Source organism: Etheostoma spectabile, chromosome 18 (genome assembly GCF_008692095.1).
Source record: "Etheostoma spectabile isolate EspeVRDwgs_2016 chromosome 18, UIUC_Espe_1.0, whole genome shotgun sequence".
NCBI lineage: Eukaryota > Metazoa > Chordata > Actinopteri > Perciformes > Percidae > Etheostoma > Etheostoma spectabile.
Window position 1 is genome coordinate 19,501,267 of NC_045750.1, and position 23,002 is coordinate 19,524,268.

A 23,002-nucleotide genomic window follows, 5' to 3' on the forward strand; every position below is an offset into this window, starting at 1 on the left:
TATACCAGTGTTTTTATATATTTTAATTCTTACTATAGTTCATGTATCTGAGCCTTTTGCAAAGTATACTGTACCATACATTTAATTGTAAGAGTTTTGCCATCCATCCAGGCAGCCATTGATTTTTGAATTTGAAATATGTTCACTGTGATAATCTAACTGAAGGAAGTTTGGAGTCTTTGACAATGTTTATACCAGACTGAAATGAGTGGAATGAATGGCTGCTTGAAGAAGCAATCAAACAATCTTAGATACTATGGTATGTTTTGAAAATCATTGCAAAAATTGTGATTTGTAATGATGTGAATGTGCAAAATCTCAAATATGATTAAAACAATGTACTTTCTACTTTTTTAAAATTATTTAAGATTTCTAATGTAATGCAAGTAGCTTGTTGATTTATGCTGACTGTTAGTAATGATACAGTATGTCATCCGTATAATATATTTAATGCAAGCTGTAGTCTGATAGGTTAGTAAGTGACTGGATGACTGCTCCAGCTGTCTTTATAAAAGACTTTCCTTTGGCCGAGGGCTTTTCTGTTCTGCAGCAGGCCTTTGTCCCTGCACATTTCCTGTTATCTCCTTTAGCATAACATCTTAACCCACAATTGCGTCAGTACAGTCAGCGCATGTTTCATTCGCATTAGGGCTGTGACTCAGGCTCCTTATTGTTTGTCTGCAAACACAGAGGTAAATGTCGGGCTACTCAGCAGATCTGATGTTAAAGCGTCGGCTGCTTCCTCCAATGGAGATGGAGGGTTTTCACTTTCACTCCATTGTCATGCCATGCCATGTCCTCATTAGCATGCATGCCATTGAGGAATTCACTGGAGAACATTTGCATAAATTAGCCCTCTCTTCTTTGGAAGCAAAAGGCCGACATAAGGCATGAGCACTTGGTGAGGAAAGAGGGAGAGAGATTTAGGGAGGAGAGGGGAGTGTGGTGTAGTATTGCTCAGCCTGTTTATGAAAAGATTTTTGGCAGGCTTCCTAAAAATGTCATGCGACTCATGTCAAGTGTCTTGGTCTGTGATTGGTCATTGACTATAATTTCCTGCCCTGTAATGGTATTGCCTGTCCTCTCCAGTGGCAGAGCAGGGCTGTGTTAGCCTAAAATGGCCCTAGTCATTCACGTTGATACATTTGTCTCTTTGTCTTAGCTGATACACTAAGTGCTGCTAACAGCTGAAAGGCTTCAAACATCATGGCAGTCAGCTAATGACCAGGAAACACTCTGTGTATCCTTCTTATCTTCCTCTCCAGTTTCCTATGCACTGACTGTCTCCGTTCCTCTCTAATTTTCCCCTGTCCATCCTTCCTCCCTCAGTATTTACCCCCCCCCCCCCCCCCCCCTTTACGCTTTCCTTCATTAGGCTGCTGTGCTGGTTGTAACAGTGGAGTAATCACATATGGTGCAGGGTGCACATAAAGATGCGCTCCCGCAGGCAGCAGCTGCTGATGCTAGCTGAAAATAGATCCCTGGTACGCTCAGCACTTTTCCTTCAGCAGCTTTAATGTTTATCAGCAGCCCTGGATGCAGCCACCCAGCTTCATTTAAGCTACCACTGCCTCACCATTACAGTCGCCGTGGCCCCATCTACAGCGACTCACTTAGTGTGTGTGCGTGGGTGCACAAGTGAAGAGAGGCCACTTGCAGTTATTTGAGTGTACACTTACTCAGGCAGCTAGAAGGTTAGGCTGTTTTGAAATTTTTGTGTATGCTGTAAATTTGAATAGAATAGCTCTTAATGTACAGGTCAATCTTCAATACACAAATCATACAATGTAAAATGCATTGTATCTTCAAACTACTTCAAATACAGAAGTCAGTCGTGGGACAGCTCAGACACAGAACTCACCAGGAGACTCAAATTCCTTTTGCTACTTTCCAGCAGTTACTCTCCTTTTCTTCTATTTTCCATACCATCATGAAAAAACCATGAAGACTCAGGTTAAGGTAGAATTATTCAAATATGAAACATTTTCAACTCACATAAAATGTACCATGGTGCAAGTTTGCATGTTTGCCCTCAAAGAGGAACACCCAAAATAAAGTAGATACAAAGTTGTGAGGATGCATAGGCATTATTCACTTTATATACTCACAAGGAAGTGCCTCTTTAAAGTGACAATACACCTTTTTAACACATCAAGATGAGCACCAGTCGGCAAGTGACAACCGTTGTATAATTTTGTTCTGTGGCTTTGTCATTTCTAAGGAAATAACTTTCTTGGAGAAACCAACTGGGGGCTAGGACTGAAAGACCGGGTTTTACAGATGCATAATAGTAAATCTCTGTGGAAGCCCTTCAACGCAGAAATAGAAAATACAGTGAAAGAGTCTGATTTAATGGGTTTATTATTGTAGCAAATACAGGTGTGTGTGTGTGTGTGTGTGTGTGTGTGTGTGTGTGTGTGTGCGCGCGCGCGTGCGTGCGTGCGTGCGTGCGTGCGTGTGTGTGTTGAGGATGACCTGTTCACATCAGCAGAGCTGATAGTCCACTCAAAGCTGCTACCTCCCTTCCAATCCTTCACACTCAGACTCACACACTCACACCCACTTACCCAAGCACATACTCACAACACATCCACACACACACACACACACACCATCCCCCCTCACAGATATGGAGTCAGCAGCTTCCTGATGTGCCTGGTGCTATTGGACTGTCTATTAAGCCTGATTGATACTATTGATACTATACTTAGCCAGAGCTCACTGCAGGCTGCTTCAGAGCAGATGCATGCTGGGAGGGTACAGCCAGTGCATGTACTGGACGTACCCAGCTAAAGATCACTCTGCAAATCCAAAAATACAGAGATATCATCAAACATTAGACACTGGATGCAAACAGATGTGTATATAGCATGTCACACATCTGTAAACTGGTGCTGGTTTAATGTTTCACATCTCAAACATTTGGCTGTCTGTAGTCACAGCAACAAAGACATCCAGCACATGTGAGAAAATGTGCAAGATTTAAGCCGAAACACATTGAATTATTCAAGTGGAAATCTACATTTCTTTTTATAGCATGGTTGATTAAATGTGGTCACCACGACATTGGGATTGTAGATAAGGCCACATGTAGTGGCTTATAAACCCATCTGGGAACTATGTCAAGCTGTCATGGGCCAGTTGAAAGAAATATTGAAAGATTTGACTGTCAAGAAAAACTTCACTTTACAGTACTACAATTGCAGTTTATTTCAGTTTAAAATATGAAACATTTAATTATAGCATTTTCTAAGAGGGACTGTATGTGAGGAGTGGCTCATCATAAGCAACAGTGGTTCATGGAAGAGAACAGTGTGAATTGGAGGGACAACACAATACATGAATGTTGAAAGTTACACACAGAAGTTGCCATCATGCTCTGTGACATGAAAACAAGATGGCATACTGTACATACATTCATCCTGATATGACACATCTGTATGTATGCTCACAGTATGCTCACAGTCACCAGATCGAACAGATAAACACCAATGGGAGATGTTGGAGCCATCATCATACCACCAAATGAGAGAATATATTTTAAAAGAATGCTGTTCATCCCACCTGTAGAGTTCCGGAAACTTGAACACTTTCTATATACATTCTATACACAAACTTAGTTAAAAGGGCTTTTATAATACCCCAAAACTACATTTGTAACTCTGTGGACTGTGGACAGTGATTTTAAAATGCTGGCACTGACACTGCCCAAGCTCAGACAACATGTGTGCCACTAAAGATCATTTTAAACAAGTGCATCATGACTGTCGGCGTGTGCTGGGTTCAGCCGTAGATAGTATCATCCCACCACAGATTTAGTTCAGTACAGTTGTTACCTTGGAGATCATTGAGTTTAGCTGAAAGCCAAGTTGATTATTTTACAATTAAAAGCTCTAATTATTATATCTCTTCTATAATCACATAATCCCCGTCTGTATTTTGGGGCCATGTTCCATTCAAATTTACATAGACACATCCTCTATTATGCTGTTGAGTTCTGAGCCTCTAGCATGTAGTATCTCTAATTTCATACAATGTTTAAAAGTGAACATGAAAAAAGTCAGCAACAAATGGACTCTCCTAGTTTTAAACCTTTAAAAAAACAGCAAGACATTGCACATGTGTATTCATCTTCATCCTAAAGATCCACAAAGCCAGATGATTTAAAAAGGTCCTAGCTTCACTCCAATGACCTCAAGCTATTTCTTACTGACATATTTGCGTTTCCTCGTGCAAACTGCTAGTTGTTTTTCCAAACGGAAAAATCCACAGAGCAAATATCTGTGGTTTTTGAAGCTTGATACTAAAGAGGGAAAATCCTGTTTTACTAGTGGGGTGTCTGGCAGCGACCGCTGGAACACTGGAAGCTGCTGCAGTGCCCACACTGTGTATACTGTTTCACCTTAGGTAATTCATCTTCTTGTTTCCCCAACAGAGGCAGCAAAACAATCAGTAAACAGTGGGCTCATTAAAACCACATTGTGCCGATCATCCCCTACTTCTGTGAGCCTCTGTTAAGTCTTGTAAGAAAAACTGTACCTTATCAGTCGCTGAAAAGGTGCTTTGTAGAGCAAACAATACGGCTGTCTCAGATTCAATGTGAATGCATTGCAATTGTGTTTGTGAGCGCACCTTTTCTCAGTGCATGGTTTGATTGCATTCCCCGGGCAACTAACAGTAATGTGTTTGTCATCAGAGAATGAACCAGGATAAAGCTGCAGGGATTGGTTGCTAGAGCCTGAGTAAAGTGATGAATGCAACCTAGTGTGAACCTCACGCTGATCTCCAAACAGCAGACAAGCCTCGTATTAAAGCCGTCTCCTCTGGCTCCTTTCTCTCGTCTGTGTGCTCTGTGATAACAACAACAGAGGGTGGCCTGGACTTCTGCAGGCTAAGGGGTTTACCTAATTATCTGGTATTAAGTCTAAATGGAAGGCTTCCCTCCATCATCCCGCGCCACATGGCCATAACAGGCATAAGCCATAGTCTTACAAACCATTAGGCTTTATAGGCACTTGACCTGAGGATACAGAAAGTGAGGCTGTGGGGTAGACAGGGCACTTAGGTTACAGTACACTGCTGGACACATCTAATCAGGGTTGTGAAAGTAAAACTCTTTTAACTGAAGGTCCCAGTTATAATAGGGGCAGGGTATCAAACCTAAATATTTAATTTGTCGCCCTAGCTGTTTACTGTCAAGTGCAAAAGCTGGCATCAGTGTGGTCTGATTCATAATCATGTTTACTTTTTTTTTATCAAATACTTCCTGATTATTTAACTAACAAGAACTGTGCCTTCCTTTGTTAAATGATGAAAAGGTGTTCTGAAAAGCATGAGCTTGGTATCAGTTTGAAAGTTTTTGGAACTGATACCAAACCTCAGTACAAAGTACCTAGGTGTAATTCACTGTCACAAAGATCTTTGCTGATTATTATTTAGCAATTACCATCACCTGGCCCTCCTGCAATCCAGCATTTTGGACATACAATAAATTCATGTCACTGAAGGAATATAAAGCAGCACTAGTGCGCTTACTGCTTAGGCATCTTACCTTAAGTAAGTACGAGTTTTGCAAATGTAAAGCAGTGACATGAGTGGGTGTAGGCAAAACCAATGATCCAACCACAGGGCAGACAGTGGTCAACTGCTGGAATGTCCAACAGGTTGTTATTATGAATATGAGGCTGGACACACAACGTGCCAACATCCCCAGAGAACCAGATCTTATTTACCGCTGTGTACAATGTTCAGTTCTGACCTGATAAAAAGATTAACCAGTACTTTACAGTGTTTGTTTATGGTCGTTGGAGCTGTCGGGTTGTCTCACCACACTCCAAGTGCTCTGAACAATGGCTGTGCTGATGGTAATTCTGGCAATTTCCCTGTTTTTTGCAGGTCACTGCCAGGGGATTCGCTCCATTGTTGCAGTTTGCCTACACTGCTAAGCTGTTACTCAGCAGAGAAAACATCCAGGAGGTCATCCGCTGTGCTGAATTCCTGCGCATGCACAACCTCGAGGACTCATGCTTTCGCTTCCTGGAAGCTCAGCTGCGCAGCGAGGAGGATGGCTTGCTGCTCTGCCGCAAGGTGGCGGCGGAGGAGAACCACTCTGAGGATGAGAGCATGCAGTCAGAGGTGGAAAGACCCACCTCCCCAAAAGCGCAGCGGTGTGCTGACGCTCTCACCTCCTTTGGACACCCTGACGATGATCGGCTAGCAATAGCTATTCCCAGTAACTTCACAGATGGCCGGCTGGACTTTGATCGGCACGGAGCGTCAGACCTGCCGCGATGCCCCAAGTACAGGAAATACCAGTGGGCTTGCAACAAGCACAATGACATCTCCTCACACACCAGTACCTCAGGTTTTCCAAGCACATTAAAACAGAACAGCGTTAGCGGGGCACTGCCGGTTCAGGGCAGGCTGCCTTTGGCACAGATCAAAGTTGAACCACAGGCAGAGGAAGAGGCCATCTCATTGTGCCTATCAGGAGACGAGCAGGACGTCAGGGATAAGGACAGTGTGACAGCCATGGAGATGGATAGCCCCATATCTGTGGAGAGAACCAAGAGAACCAAGTCCCCATCCTGCCTCCGAGCCTTCTTCAAGAAAGGGGTTGACCTCCCCAGTCTGCCCAACACTTCACAGCAGCTATTCACCAACAGACTTGTCTGCCCCCAGGACAAGGGAATCTCTCAGGGAGATCATAAAAATGACTTCTGGCCTTTAACAGGGGAGCTGGGTCTCTCTGTTACATCCCCAAAGGATGTGGATGGTTTCCCTGCAGGGTTGTCCCTCAAATCCGCTTCCTGCGATGGGGTCTGCAAACAGGAAGTTGAGCTAGATCGCCGTAGTGTCATATTTTCCTCAGGGGCCTGCAACAGTCTGGGAACTCCAGCACATTCCTACCCTGGTGGGAACTCTTTGGAGATGGAGCTCTCTGACCACATGCCAAAGGGCCTGTGGGCAGGAGCCAGTCAGTCCCTCCCAACCTCTCAGACCTATTCTCCAAGCACCACCTCCACTGAGCCCCCACTTCTGTGCCGCCCACGACCCAACACCAGCTGCCCAGTGCCAATCAAAGTTTGCCCACGCTCGCCGCCTTGTGAGACACGCACCAGGACTTCCAGCTCCTGCTCTTCGTATTCCTATGCGGAGGACGGCAGCGGAGGCTCCCCCTGCAGTCTGCCCCAGTTTGAGTTCTCTTCCTCTCCATGCTCCAATGTGGCGCGCTGCCTCAATGTGGACCAGCAGGAGCGAAGTGTGGGCGGGGAGGCCCTTTTTAACCAGGTGCGGCCCAAGATCAAATGTGAGCAGTCCTATGTCACCAACTCCAGCGATGAGTCAGGCTCCTTCTCGGAGGGAGACAGCGAGTCCTGCCATGTGCAGGAGAGAGGGCCAGAGGTAAGTGTAAAACATTGTCTTCCACATGTACCACGCAATATAGCCATTACACTCAATTCCACCATGGCTAATTATATCGCAGTGCCCTGCTCTCAGGGTCTGCATTAGCAGTCATTTAATCATCATGTAATTGAAGCAGGAGTGTTAAGAACAAGATTTACAGCATCACCAAAGGGCACAGATGTGCTTTGATATTATCAATCTGCTTTATGCACTGCTGGAGATCTGTGTAATGAGTCTGAATATGTGAGCCCAAATGCACCACGACGATGCAGAAGGCTGTGGTGCTGTTTTTTCAGACTGTGATTGGTTCATCATCTTAGCTGAGAGTGGCTTATATGTGTGAAAGGCACTGCAGGCGATTGAAGGCTCAGGATTCTCCCAGGGAAGGACTGGCCTCTAAAGTGATTCCCTCTGACTCTGTCTGTCTTCCTGTCAGTGCCAGCTACCCTAACTAGCTCATATTATCCCAGCAGAAACACTGACATCTATAATCCACCCCTATAAATATGCATAATGCTAATTCTCAGTGAAGCCTAGCCAAGCCAGCCACAGTGAAGGTGTGCAGTGCGTTGCAAAAGGTATTACAACATTACAGCAGTGATGTTCTATGGCCATAAAGGTTCAATGGCCGGCAGTTGCTGTGAGTTTAATGTGTGTGGGCGAGAGGTTCAGACCTGTCTCATGGCGGGACTGTAGCACAGCTCAACAGTGCTGACAAGGATGAATAGCCAATCCTCTAATCATCCTCCCCTAATCCACACGGGCAGACGTGCAAGGCGGGCAAGCTGCAGACTGGACCACTGTTGTTGTTTACTAGGAAGAGATCAGCTAGGGACCCTCTAATTCACACTTGAAGCACAGCGCAGGTGTAATAACATCAATATGAGCAGATTTCCTACCTGAGGGAAATAAATAGACATTAAAATGAATTTACAGAGAACAGATTTGCTTCCTTGTTGCGCTGCTGTTTACTCACATTAATGATTCAAATTTCCATCTGCATATCAGGCCTGTATCTCCATAATGTCTCTTGAATGCTGTTAGGAGCTTGTAAAAGGAGCTCTTTTCTGTTTCCCTGGTTGGGATTTGAAATGCTATTACCATAAATTACACATCACTCACTACAATCAGTTATGAGGACTTCACATGACACTTTCTCTAGACTGTGACATCACATTTTGGTAGTTGCAGAGCTTGAACACACAACCTTTTGACTCCAGGAAGCTCCATGTTAGCACCAGTCCATCTTGACTTGTGTGATATTACATTCAGTGATGTTTGCTTTAGGTGCAGGCAGAATTATTTTTGATGAGTTTGGGGGAGAGGGCTTATCTAAGTGCAGAGGGAGCAGAGAGAGAGAGAGAGAAAGTGGTTCGTTGCCATGGTGATCAAATTCAAAGAGCAAGTCGGCGGTTTGAGTTACATGACAGGATTTAGCTTTTCCGTGGAAAGAATTCAGTTCCACTGCTGAAACAGAGCTGCAAGATAAAGAGGCTCAGCAGTAATGTGTAATTATTACCGTCCTAGCATGGCACACAACTCCCATCACCATTAGATTTATGGGCCTTTGAAGGGCCTGCTGAATGTGCCACTGTAAATGATGTAGGGTTGATTTACAGCACTCAGCTATCAACTGGGAGAGCAGCCCAAAATGACTGGGAGACATTTCAGTTCTTTGTGTGGGTACGACTGTGTTTCTGTACAGTATGTGTCTGCCATTGTTGGTGCTCCATTACTCCACATAATATCCTCTGTCAAATCTCGATTGACTTACACAGGGTCATCTGCCAGCTTTCCACTCACTATCAGAAGCTGTTGATAGGATCCTTCATGAAAGAATGTTTCCCAGATCGGTCTGCTCTACAGTATTTTGCACTAGTATTGAAGTGATCACAGAGAAGTAATTCCAAAAAGCAGCTCAGACTTAGGTTACTCTTCTTTGGCCTTTACATGGTGAAGAAGGTCTACCTCATGCTTCCGGTGCCACTTGTTTTCTTTCTCTCTCTCTCTCTCTCCGTCTCTGTCTCTCTCTCTGTAATGCGGCCATACAAACAAACATGGAGAAGGCTGGCCTCACTGTGTTTGTAGAGCAAATGGCAGGGTGGGGAAGCAGCTTTGGTAAAAATAGCTGCACCCCTGGACTGCGGACTGGACACAGCGAATCCCGATGAGGAAGGAAGTAGTTAAAGTGCAGGACAGTCCGACCGAAGCCTGGTCATTCAAGGTAGCCAGAGTCACTCGAGGTCTTGGGCAGGTCCTGCTCTGGGGTTATGGTCTGTTGCGTTCATATGAGCCCCATCTGAGAACTATCAGCAGCTTCACACAGCAGAAAGCAGTCTCCTAAAGAGTAGTCTTGCATGTCCAGCTCTATTTCCACAGCGCTGTGGAGTAAGGTATGGCTGCACCACAGGTACATGCTGGGATAGGAGAAAGAAACGCTCTGGGTTGTATACATTTCTTTAAACCAATCAGTGACGGTCGGAACGCTACGCTCCGAACGCAGTGACGGTGGTTCTGTTAAATAGGAAGAGACTTGTCCTGTTGGAACATTTGCACCCCGCAAAAGGAAACACCCTATTTATTATTATTATTATTATTATTATATTAGTTTACATTTTAATTGTGTAGCTTGCTAGCTTGAAGTTTGTTCTGGAAAAAATAAAAATAAACCCCAAAAATAAAGTTTAACTTAAAAGGATTTCTGTTTTCTGATTTATTGCACTCTGGCATTTTGTCACTGCAGCTTTGCTTTATTTTGGTAACTTCTTTTAGTACATTTCTTTAGTCAAGGACAGCCCTAGCAATCCCACCTGGATGGGAGAGCGCTGAAGGAGAGTTTGCAAACAGCTGAGAATGCATCCTCCATCTGTACACAGCAGCATCTGTCCCTCTGACTGTCTCAGAGCTCTAGCTCCTGGCTGAAGTGGAGGCGTCAAGCTCATTCGAGCATATCTTCTGGCCACAGCCGTGAAGATATTGATCTCTGAGCGAGTGGGAGGAATGAGGAAGTAGTTCTGATACATCAGCACATTGTTGTTGTTGTTTGTTTGTATCAGCAAAACATGAAATAGAAAGAACGTGTGACAGGAAGTGCTCAGAGCTAAATATCAGTTGTGCTGGGCTTACACACAGCCAGAGAACCTTTGCTCTACTCCAGATATGACGTGGCTGTGGTTGGACTCCCAATTGCCATTCACAATTTTAGCTGTGAAGCACTTGTCTTAGTCATATTCAGAGTGATAAACGTATATGCATAAGATGTCAGATGTAATCCTAGCAAGTGCCTTTTTAATCCCTGGGCACTATGGGTAATTTATTAAAGCAATATGAAAACATCCATCAGTGTTAGCTGGACAAGAAATCTCTTTAAATATAATAAATCTAATAGTAATACATTATGTTATCAGTGTACCTGAATGGGAGCAGCTGTTAAAGACAAAAAATGAAAGAACAAGAGAGCCTTTTCAGCACACTGATGTATGTAACATAAGTTTAACATTAGGAGATGCTTGCTCATTCATTTCCCTCTTTAATCTGTATATAACAAGTGTATTGAATTTAAAAATGTAGGAATTACAGGAAGCCTTATTTACTAGCCTTAGGTACGCAGAGGGATAGAAGTAGAGTTCTGTTTACCCAGGCGTTTTACTTTGAAATCTATATTTATCTAGCTTAATGCATTTCCAAAAACTGTAGTATCAAGGTAATGAGATACAGTGCCTCTTCATTACCCCCCAAATCGGCCCTGGAGTGCAGGTTCTGGAGCGATGAGTGGAGTGGGACAAATATAGAGACCAAAGAGGAGATATTTTTGTGCTCTTATTTGTCGTGTCTGCAGAGAAGAGGATAGTGTGTAGGGGGATCAGGATGCTCCTGCAGCGGAGTTACAGTACGCGGGCTCTCAGGGCCAGCTGGAGCTCAGAAACGAGTCCCCGAGGACCTTCCATCCTGGAAGAACTGAGACATTTAGCGTCCACCTTACAGTGGTAATATGCAAGATTCTTGTTGTGTTGATTTTGGCAACGTCTTTGCAACAGCTAGTGCTGTGGTGTTTTTGCACTCAAATTCCCAGAAATAACTTGGCATTCAAACAGTGCGTCCAGTACTACAGGTTTGGTGTTTTTTTTACAACTACACATTTCTTCTTGTGAATATACAAAACAAACTGCAGTTTCTTCAGCCAGTAAAGTAACAAGCATCAGATGATTTTTCCATGACAATCTCTGCATCACACTGAATGCTTCTTACATACAGTAAGGAAAGCTTTTTATGAACCTAGTACAGATTGATAGTATTCGTGACTATATCATCGCAACAAGAGAGCAGTAAAACAGTCTTTTATTTATGTGGAAATGTTGCAGATTATTACTCTAACCCCCGGGGCACAACAGTTCCTACTGAACCTCTCCACATTACCTTCATCAGGATCTGAGTGTTCAGGGTTAGAACTACACAGACCTGGAGCAGAGGTGTCAAGCAGCTATCCTTTTAGGAAATACTGAGGAAATGATTATCTCACCCGTCTTTTTCCCTGTCCTTTCTATCCATCCTTTATTTTTTAACAGTGGTTGGTGTCAAGGCTGAGGTCCAGCACAGTGCTGGTCCCCCCTCCCCCTCACCCCCATCTGCAGCCTAATGACCCAGAGAAAGACAGTGACTGAGGATACAGATGAGGAATGAAGAGAGAAAGAAATGTGAATCCAGAACATTTTGGTCTGAATTTATGACCAGTGTTGAAGCGTACTCGGTCATCAGCCTTGCTGCTGAACTGGGTCTCGTGGTGAAGCAGCTATATTTAACCGTCCCCTGCGTACTGGTTACTGGTGGATGAGGGGGAGAAAGAAACCATCACAAGGTCGCAGCGTCTCCTTCCCCTTGTTTTTCTAGCCTGGTTTGGACAAAGACTCCATCAGACCCTGTCGGGGGAAAGCTCCCACCTCTGTGAGCGCAGTGCATGATGGTACACAAAGTATCTATCCCAAACAGAGTCATCTCCCTCTGCTTTAAATCAAACTGGCAGCTCATACTGATGTTTGATGGCTTTCCTGCTCCTCTTTGAGGCTGGAGTTGTCATGCCCTGGAAAAGGAGCGAGACGAAAGTGTGGCCTTGAAAGCCCGGCTCATTATTTATTCATGTGTCTGCATGCAGATGTCACGCTGAGATGAAAACGGGGCTCCTGGCGGCGCAGAGGGCTCCACTTCTAATGAGGAAACTCAAGCCATTTTCTCTCTCCAGGATAGATTGACATGTAGATGTGCTCTTCAATGAGGAGTCATTTTGATTCTGTCATGAGTAGGCATATTGCTTTATCCCCCAGAAGAGGGGGGGGGGGGGTCACAGACCAGGTGATGCTGGGAAACAGAGCTGAGCCACCTCTGCTACCGTACTGTGGAAGTGCTTCTCTTTCTCCTCTCTTCCTCCATTGTTTGACTTCCTGCTCTCCTAAGAGGCAGCCACAGGAAAGGAAAGGAAAGGAAAGTGAGGGGAGAAGGAGAGCTGGCTGTCTTCCTCTGGTTCTTTGTTATGCCTGAACTGCTTCCCTCGCCGCCTACAGCTACAGATCCCTGGTGCACACAGATACCGCTGGGGTGGATCTGCCTATGATGAGCTTATCGTAAGGTTTGCCATCACCTGAGGGAGAGAGGCTCTCTGAGAACAACTGAGAACAAGAGAATAAACACATACATTCACCATTGATATGGTGTCACATCAGTGAAGAAATGCCACACAGCTTTCGTTCTATTTTGGTCTGCACCACCAAATCACCACTGCATTTATTCCACTAATTCTTTTGTTCTGCAGCCTGTGAAGACGGTGTATATATTCATGCCCCCAGAAATCACCTGACACTGATTTGGATCAGGTTGACAAGTCACTGTTCCCCTCAATCTGTCATACTGGCTACTTTCCAGGCACTAAGGGACAGATGGAAAGGGACTCTTCTCTTGGATCACCTTTTCCCCTCTGCTTGAGAATGTGCTACATGTTAAATGGGAGGCGGGGAGCCCTGAAGTCTCACAGAGTCCTGCTCTAGGAGGCTGGGACGCAGGGCTCTTCTGCCATCTAGTGGTCAAGTGTAGTAAGTGCCCTACAGTCAGTTAGAAGGCATGATTCATTGACTCACCTTGTAGATTCTCCTCTGTGTACCTGGTAGATTTAGCCATAACTCATCATTAATCTCCCTCATTAAATCACACAAGGGATGTTTATTGGGCCAGTCAGATAATTTACTGATGTTTTTGTTCTTGTGTTTTTTTAAATTAAGATATTAATCATGTTAAAGAGACTGCAGCTCCAAAATATAGAGAATTAAACCCAGACTTCCAAAGTGTTTGAATATGATCAATTAATGAACTAATAAAACAAGTCTAAGATTGAATACTAATAAGTCCACTCTTTTGACTTAGTAAATTATATTTACATTCTCCTTATTTTACTTTATTATTAGTAGTAGTAGTATAGTAGTGTTCATGACAACAGGCAACATTCGTTGAAAAACAGAAAATCCAGTATTTCTGCCCCAAAGTTCAAGGCTCCGCCCCTACCCAGACACATTATGCTGTTAGTGTCATACGTTGTTTTAAAAAAAAACCTCTCCACACATCCACTTATATCTCTGCAGAAATACTAAATCCTGTGTATATTGGGTCTTAAAAAATAACCTAGTCATCTCTTGAAAACCCACCATGTGTAATTTCTGTGCATATTTATAATGCAACCTCCACAACATTCCCAAAACACGACCGGGTGGCAGCTACTGAAGGCGGCACAATGACAGATGGGGTGTTAAGTTGCTCTTTAAATTGTGATTTTATAAACCCAACATAAAATTGATAAAACCTTGTCTTGCACACCCATTGTCATTTATTTAAATGTAAAATATTACATTAGCCGCTCCCTCAGGTCTGTGTGGCAGTTTGATTGACTCTACCCAACATTCATCCCTATCATTCTGATTCACTCTTTCAACCTGAGCACAGGTCTAACCAGCCAAAATAACTGGGAACACCTTTACATTTTAAAATGGCAAAACTGGTTTTACAAAGGCTTTTAGTTAATTTGCCTTTTTCCGTTTCTGTGTCATTTAGTTGGCAAATGTAATCATTTTCTTTTCCTTGAGTTCAACAATGCATCCTTAACTTAATTGATCAATTGTGTTTATAAATTGAAATAAATTAAGTTAATGGATTAAACGTGAAAAGCGGCACACAATTTGTAGATTTTGGGCAACTTTTGTCCACCTTAATTAATGTTAAATATAAATGAAATGTATTTGTTTTATACATAATGTCTGTTTTCTTTTCCTCCTGCCCCAGGTGAAGCTGCCTTTCCCTGTAGATCAAATCACGAATCTTCCACGGAACGACTTCCAAATGTTGGTGAAAATGCACAAACTGACCTCGGAGCAGCTGGAGTTTATCCATGACGTGAGGCGGCGGAGCAAGAACCGCATCGCAGCGCAGCGCTGCCGCAAGAGGAAGCTCGACTGCATCATGAACCTGGAGTGTGAGATCAGAAAACTGGTGAGTCGGCTGTTTTCACCCACACCCCCCCCAGCTGTCTCCTGTCTCTCCATCAAACACGGATGCTAGATTGGATCTGCTAGACCTGTTGAAGTCACAGGAGGGGCCTCGAGGCCGAGGTTATAATAGTCAACGAAATGAACAAAATAACCAAAACTAGGTGGGAAAAAACTTTGTCGTTAACTGAAAGAAAAAAGAAAAACGAGGAATTACAAAAAAAACGATAACGGAACTAAAACCATAACCGTCTGTTTGCAAAACCAACTAAAATGAAATAAAATTATTGAGTAAATGTCCTTATTTTTCGTCTTTGTCAATGTCTTTCATAGAGCAAGTAACGTTATATCTTTCTGAAAATTTTTCCCATATGGCCCACTATACCATCCCACTGTGGCCACGCCAAGTCCCGCCCTACGAAGACGCTCGATTGGTCAATCGTCAAACACATTCCGCACTCACTGCTGCGGCTTGTGTAGACTGTTCACATATTCATAACCATATGTTGGCTACATTTTATGTACTGGTGTTATTGTTGAATACATTGTGGATACATATTTCTAAAATTGTATGATGTTTTTGTTGTTATTATTAAACCATACTTTTTCTGACCTTTTTGAATAACCTATATTACAAAGAAAGACTAAAACTAATAAAAACTAAACTAAAACTAAGCCTTTTCTAAAAATAAAAAATAAACTAGCAAACCTGCTTTGAAAACTAATTCAAACTAAACTGAATTTGAAAAACAAAAAGTCAAAACGAAATAATAAAAACTAATGAAAAATGCAAAACTATAATAACCTTTCTCTGTTATTATAGTTTTGCATTATTCTGCCTCATATTGGTTTTCCCTGGGATTCTGATGTAGGATCGACCATGAAACACCCTGGCTCCATTCTCTCAGCACCGCCACGCGTCACAGTGCCCTCTGCTGGCCATGCTAGGTGAACAGAGCAGTGTGGTGGGTGGTGAAGCTCAGGTTCAATCTGGAGGAAACTGTGATGGGTTCGAAACTTAAATTGTTTGATTTGTTGTGTCAGCCTTCAGAAATTACAATTTCAAAAAAGCCCTCACGGACTGGCCGGCTCCAGCTGTGTACAAGGAGGACAATCAGCACCAACCTGACATTTTCATAATAACATGAGATGTCAGCACAGTTTAAGAAAGAGACATTAAAGTATGAATTGATATTTTCTGTGTCTTGAACAACAGTCAGGTGCCCATATGAACATTGGAACAGTTTTCCTGCTGTATTCATTCCCCCGTTTATATTGGCCTTTAAAAGATGCAATCCCAATGCAAAGTGATGGGTGATAAAAATTGTGTGGTGTGTGTGTGTGTGTGTGTGTGTGTGTGTGTGTGTGTGTGGTGTGTGTGTGTGTGTGTGTGTGTGTGTGTGTGTGTGTGTGTGTGTGTGTGTGTGTGTGTGTGTGCAGGTGTGTGAGAAGGAGAAGCTGCTGACGGAGAGGAACCAGCTGAAGGCGTGTATGGGCGAGCTGTGGGAGAACTTCTCCTGCCTGTCCCAGGAGGTGTGCCGGACGTCCAGCTGAGCCCCGAGCAGGTCAAGTCTCTACACCACTACTGCCCCGTGCAGCGGCCCCCCAACTCCACTGCCAGCATCACCGCTGACCACGAGACCAGGCCCCCCCCCAGCCCCGCCACAATTAACACCACCACCAGCATCGACCTCACCGCCCTCTCCGGATCGGCCACGCCCGAGCCCAGCTTCCACGGCTCCCCCGGCCCCTCGGAGAGCGAGCCCGACTCGGCCGTCAGGAACGGGGCAGACAGAGATATGGACGGCCAAGACACCAGCTTGTACACAAAGTCAGGGCTGGAGAAGTCCAACCAGACGGTAACGGTGGATTTCTGCCAGGAAATGACTGACAAATGTACGACTGACGAGCAGCCGAGGAAGGACTGTCCTCAGTAGTCTTGTTGTTGTTTTTTTTTTATTATTTAATGTTACTCTTCTGACAAACCCTCCCTCGGGGTGTCTGAGATGTTCAGCCTCCCCCAGTGTTCACTGAAAAACAAGCTTTGTTTGTATTTATGTCTTTTTGTTTTTTCGATCGGTTGACACTAAAGTTGTCTTAACAGCAGCAATACTGTTCTCCAGGTATTCTCCTCTTACCATGACAGAGTGGGAACACCAAACACTTTGATGGTGCTATTCTCACCCCAACAGCAACCTCTGCACTGGAGACTCTGATCTCCATGTGTCACACATCACAACTCCAAGCTGAACCTCATCGGACCTAAACAGCAGCTCTCTGTGTCTCTGTTCCTGCCTTTCCCTCTCACATTGGCTCTTCTCTTCCTCCCACTCTGTCTCTATCAATCTTCTCTACCTCTTTCTGTCTCACTCTCTGTCTGTCTGTCTGTCTGTCTGTCTGTCTGTGGTTCTCCTCTCGCTAAATGGCAGTGGCCCTTTTCGTCACAGCAGTTCAAACTCAGGAAAAGAAATCCTCTGAATGTTCAACATAATTCATGAAAAATGAGAATACAGCTTCTGTACACGGGGAAGTTACGATGCAGTTAGACTGTAAAATGTTCATATGCAAAAAATGTCTTCAAGCGTCTGGCATTTGTATTTCTGTAAAGGAGAACTTTGTACAGGCTGTTACCGAAAAACATTCCTCCTTTGCCTTCCTCAGCACTGAACTGAAAGGAAAGAAAGGTTTTTACAGGCGGTTAAATGGCTATTTTTATTTCCCACTCATCAGCAATACCATTGTATTTGGATGTTGTAAAGGTGACTTTCAAGTGCTTGTTTGGCAAAAATGTATATAGTACAGAGCATGATGACTGTAACAGTGATTTTGTACAGGTAGAGGCTTAGATGTTTCTTTTTGACGGGGTTATATCAAGCACCTTTTTGCTAAGGGAAAATCTTTGCTTTGCTGTTTCCTGTCCTGCCTAACGAATGCTCCCCATCACAGTGAGTGTTCTTAAACTCAGGAAATCAGCTCGATACACATGTAACACACACACAGTACATACAGACACATGCGTCAACACACGTGTAAAATATTGAGCCCCATGCATGTATAAAAGTTAGACATTCAAGACGCGTTTTAACGCGAGGCTCAGGCCAGCTTCTCTCCTCTCTAAATGTGAAAAAAGAGTTCTGCCTTGTGTTTTTTTGGAGGAAATGCTATTTTATATTAGTATTTGACGATGATATTTGTGTCCAATGTGGCAGACATGCTTTTGGTTTCTTCCGTATTCAGAGATAGCAAAAAGCACAGCCGACGTATATAAGAGACAGATACCTTCATTTGTTTTCTAATTGATCCTGAAAGCAATTAACAGATATTGAGAAAAAGAAGAAAAAATATTCACTTAAATGAGGCTCTTTGTTTCCAGCCCCAAGCGCTCAAGCCATTTAGCACTTCATGCTTCAGAGCCCTCGAATGTCTCAGACTGGAGCACTTAAATTGGCACTTAAAGAGAAAACAATCTCATTGATGTGATTATATAAATATACAATTACAAATATGTCCATGAAGAAAGTGTATCTGAAACCTTCACATAAAAGAAGCTACTGTTTGAGAGTGTTCACACCTTATGTTTGTATTTCTTTAAGAATTGAATAAGCTAATTCAGAGTTCATTTGACGTGAAAGCAGTGTTTGTGTTGTCCAAATAATTGAGTAACAATCATATAAGATAGTAACCTGTTTGCCCTAACGGTTTGAACATCCTCCTGTGATGTGCATGCATGCTGTCGACAGCTTTAGGCCAAGTTAGTTTGTTTAGCTTCTGTTTTCCTCGTAGCGTTCTCTCTGGAGCAGTCTGATTTTCAAATGATATTTTTGTACGTGTGAACAGGCAAGCTGAATTATCTCAACGCTCACTAGAGGCAGAGTCGAGCTCTAGCACAAAGGTTGAGTTTAATTGAAATGTGAAGCTTTATTCGTTGATTCTTTAAAGCCCCAATCCAAGATCCCTCTTAGCTTAATAAAGAGCTGAAGCTGATGTTTCCAGTAGGCAGCTTACCATCTCACTACAGTACATGCTATGAAAAAGAAAACCCTTCTGTATTAAAAAAAAGGCTTTCATACGTATAGTATATGGGGAATTATAAAGTTAAAGAAATGTTATTTTGGGGGTTAAAACGTGAGTTGGACACCCCTTCCTGGTTTAATAATGGAACTGCTGTTTCAAAGCTCCTACCCCTTTTGATGACATCATACTTTAAAGGTAGTCTGACAAAATACTTACAGCCATGTTTAAGGGCGGTTCAGTGAATACGGTGGCCGACAGGGGCCAACGCACTGCGACTTACTGAAACTCACGCAAATAGACAAAACACGAGCTAATCAAGAAAACTTCTTCATTAATTTGACAACACAAGCAGCATTTAGCAAACGCACTGCAAATACACACAACACGACCAAATACACACAACTCAGACAAGTGCCCAAAACTCTGCAAATACAGAAACGATGCAAAAAGAAAAGCACACAAACTCTGAAAACAAATGCAACAAAAAACGCTGCATCCAGATCACACAGCAGACGTTCTCCCGGCCTCTAGGGGGAGCACTAAGTGCAACAGCTTGATTTTAACCCCCACGGGGAGAGAGCACTCTGCCTTTTTATTACCACGGGTTTACAGACTCTGCTGATTGGGTAACACCTGGGACCTGAGTCAGTAAACTAGAGACACACCCACCAAACAAGAGAAAACATATCTCAAACATAGACTTTATATTTACAGGTGTTCTGTTCCTCTGTTTCTCTCCTCGTGGGGTAGAAAATCCACTTAGTGCTCCCCCTAGAGGCCTGGAGAACTTCTGCTGTGTATTCTAGATGCAGAGGCTTTTGTGGCCCTTGTTTTCGGAGTTTGTGTGCTTTTCTTTTTGCATCGTTTGGGTATTTGGTTGAGTTGGGTGTATTTGGTTGAGTTGTGTGTATTTGGTTGAGTTGGGTGTATTTGGTCGAGTTGTTTGTATTTGGTCGTGTTGTGTGTATTTGCAGTGCGTTTGCTAAATGCTGCACATTTGTTGTCAAATTAATGAAGAAGTTTTCTTGCTCGTGTTTTGTCTATTTGCGTGAGTTTCATTAAGTCGCAGTGCGTTGGCCCCTGTCGGCCACCATATGTGAAATTTAAAAAACACAATTTAAAATCACACATAACATTTGCAATAATGTATGCATGTGTTGGAAAACAAATGCAGACCAGCAACTTAACCGTATTGCCTTTGATGAAGACCATGTACTTTGTGCTGTAGTGAATACTCTTTAATCTACAGTGACAGTGAACCTGACATATGGCTCATGTTTCAACACAGTGTTTAACTCTTTTAAGATGGCTACATTTTAATTCTTAAAAAAATCTACTTTTGGCCAAATACGTCTGGAATTGGGGCTTTAAAGTTTGGTGAAATGTTCTCTCCCTGACTTTAACTGATGTAAATTTTAAATGTAGTTTAAAATATGAGACAGAGTAAGTGTATTTTACAAACCTGTCTTTAAACTTTTAAAAGACTGGTACATAGACCCATACATGCACACACACACACACACACACACAAATATATATATATATATATACACACACATTCATACAACACACAGCAGTAGACCGGTGTGGTTTTTCATGTTTGTGCGGCCCTTTATCCTCTTTTCATTCTTTCTTCCATATTTCCTGCAGCAGAGTATGCACATGGGTAATACTGATTTACAAAGGCCCCTGGGTGTCTCCTCAGATGTCCCAATAATCCCACAATGATCACATTCTTGTTTTTGCATAGCAGTTTTTATACCTATCGACTCTCTGTTTGGTCGGAGTAGAGTAAGTAGGGGTAGGAGAGATGAGTTCACGTCAGCATCTTCAACATTTCTATTGTTGTTTAAGGGGTCAGTTCAAGTAAAAAAAAAAAAAATCTCACTTGTGTCTTGTGGGATCTAGTCATGCAGATAGCTGTGTTTTATTGGTCCAGGTCTGTTGAGATTGTTTTCTCCTCTCTAGACAGTGGAGGATTTCCTTTGTGGTGGAAACTAAAGAAATGCAACACTTATTTGTTATTCTTATTTATCTGTTACTCGGATAATCGCATTGCTGTAAACAGTATTTTGTTTTTAGACAATCTCAAAACTTTGGTAAATAAAACCCAAACTATGTGCATGGCTAGATACCACTGAAGGGAAGTGAAAACATATTGCTTTTACCATTTGGGTGAACCAACCCAAACATTTGAACCTGCTCTCTATATCACAACCAAAGCAGATTTTTTTTTTCACTTGCTTTGTTTGAGAGACAAATCAAACGTCCCTTAAAAATGATTAGATAATACAACTTAGAGCTGCAGAACAACCATTAAACAAAACATTGATGTATTATCATGTTACAATGTTAGCGCATGGAGCAGACACAGAGCAACATCATTGATTTGGTTCCACTATGTTCACCTGCTAGTCTCTAACTTTGGATATGTGTCATCAGCAGCTAGCACACAAATATTGTTTTTTGAAAACAGCTGTCTGCTGCTGGAAAAGAGATTGGCGAGAACAGAGATTGCTGGTTTCATAAGCTAAACGAGGCTAAAAAGATGAACATTACACACAGTGTTCATATAAAATATTGATCAGAATTACTTTAAGTGATGTAAGAGTAATAATAAGCATGAGCACCTAAAATGATTTTAGATATGAGGACTCCTCCGGGTTACGGTTTGGGTTGTTGCTGTTGCTGGAACTGCTCCTACCTTGTTGCTGTGTATTTGTCTTGTTCAGTTAAACATTTTTGTTGCTGCTTCTCTGAAACAAACACTGGCTTTTCAACTCCAAAGGTTGTTCTTTTTGAAAAAAAATATGAACAAAAACATGCCTTTCTCACAGATTGCTCAACTTTATTGATAAAGGAAATCTGGTATCCTGGTGGAATGCGCAGGCTTAGATCATTGAGTAAAATTTAAAAAAAATGGAAAATGTTTACAAATGGATGTCAAGTCATGTTTGATCAGATTTTGCCATGTGAAAATCACTCGGTTCAATTGTACTTGTTCTTATGTTGTTTAAAGAGACACCTTGTCTTTAATCCAGCTTTTGGGATGGGTCAGCATTACATGGATATAAGTGCACCTCCGATATTTGCCTTAGAACTTGCAGAGGCCATAGTTCACATTCAAGTGAAGTGAGTGTATGCAGGGGCCTGGGCCCCCATCCCTGAGTCACCAGTGCGGACTTTCTCACACTTATCTACCTGTGAAATCCTTCATACCTCTCATAACTGGTCAATGACTGTATCAGCAAACTGCATCAGGTGTTTTTTCTACATGCTTTTTACACAGATTATGGATTATTGTATTAGTAGATTTTGGTGCATCCTTTTTAATGTAATAGCTCTTAAGCCTGTAGTTCAAGTTGTTGTTTTTTTCTTTCATTTTTCTAGATGACTGTTTTGTGTTAATAGTGTCAATTGGAAATAGCTGTTATTTGCTTATTCTCTACTAAGAGTTCTTACCTTTTATCATTTTTAAATGCTACATGACCCTAATTAATTAAAATTACTTAATAACCATTGTAAATACGGTATTGTGCAAACCCCATTTTCATTCATTTCAATAGTGTTAAATAAATGACTCTTTTGTCTAGACACCATTTCTCTTTATGAAATAAAGAAATATGCATATCATTGTTGTGTTTTGTGGATGTTTTTTTTAAAAACCTCGTTGGTCGGTATGAAAGCTGCATTAACTGGTCTGTTTGGCCATTCTGGGGCAGCGGAGGAGACTTTGTTATTTCTGCAGTTACTAAATCTGGAGATGTTTTTAGATTAGATAATACTTTATTCATCCCACAACGGGGGGAATTTCCTTATTACAGCAGCAGCATGTTCTTCAATAACAGCAAAAAACAAGAACACACAAACAAGTAAACACACAAGAAATACAGGCAAACAATAGACAATGAATATAAGGTAGACTGGAAGTAAGCAAAATGGCGTCAAATAAAAGGTATTTTAAAGTGCTGTTGCCATGATACAAGAAACAATATTGCGTTGTAAGGGACGTTAAAATTAAATTGAAAGTGTAATTAGAGTAATGAAGCAAGAGTTGATAG

General features: G+C 42.4%; 1 protein-coding gene across 1 annotated transcript in view; it reads left to right on the forward strand.

Moving 5' to 3' along the window:
• The window catches only part of bach2b (BTB and CNC homology 1, basic leucine zipper transcription factor 2b), a 69,087-nt gene extending 50,847 nt beyond the window's left edge, over nt 1-18,240 (forward strand). Inside the window, 4 exon segments of the mRNA XM_032542924.1 lie at nt 5,896-7,404; nt 14,725-14,931; nt 16,368-16,464; nt 16,467-18,240. Of these exon segments, the coding sequence (XP_032398815.1) occupies nt 5,896-7,404; nt 14,725-14,931; nt 16,368-16,464; nt 16,467-16,864 (2,211 nt within the window). The 3' untranslated portion in view covers nt 16,865-18,240.
• Nucleotides 18,241-23,002: the final 4,762 nt, after the last annotated feature.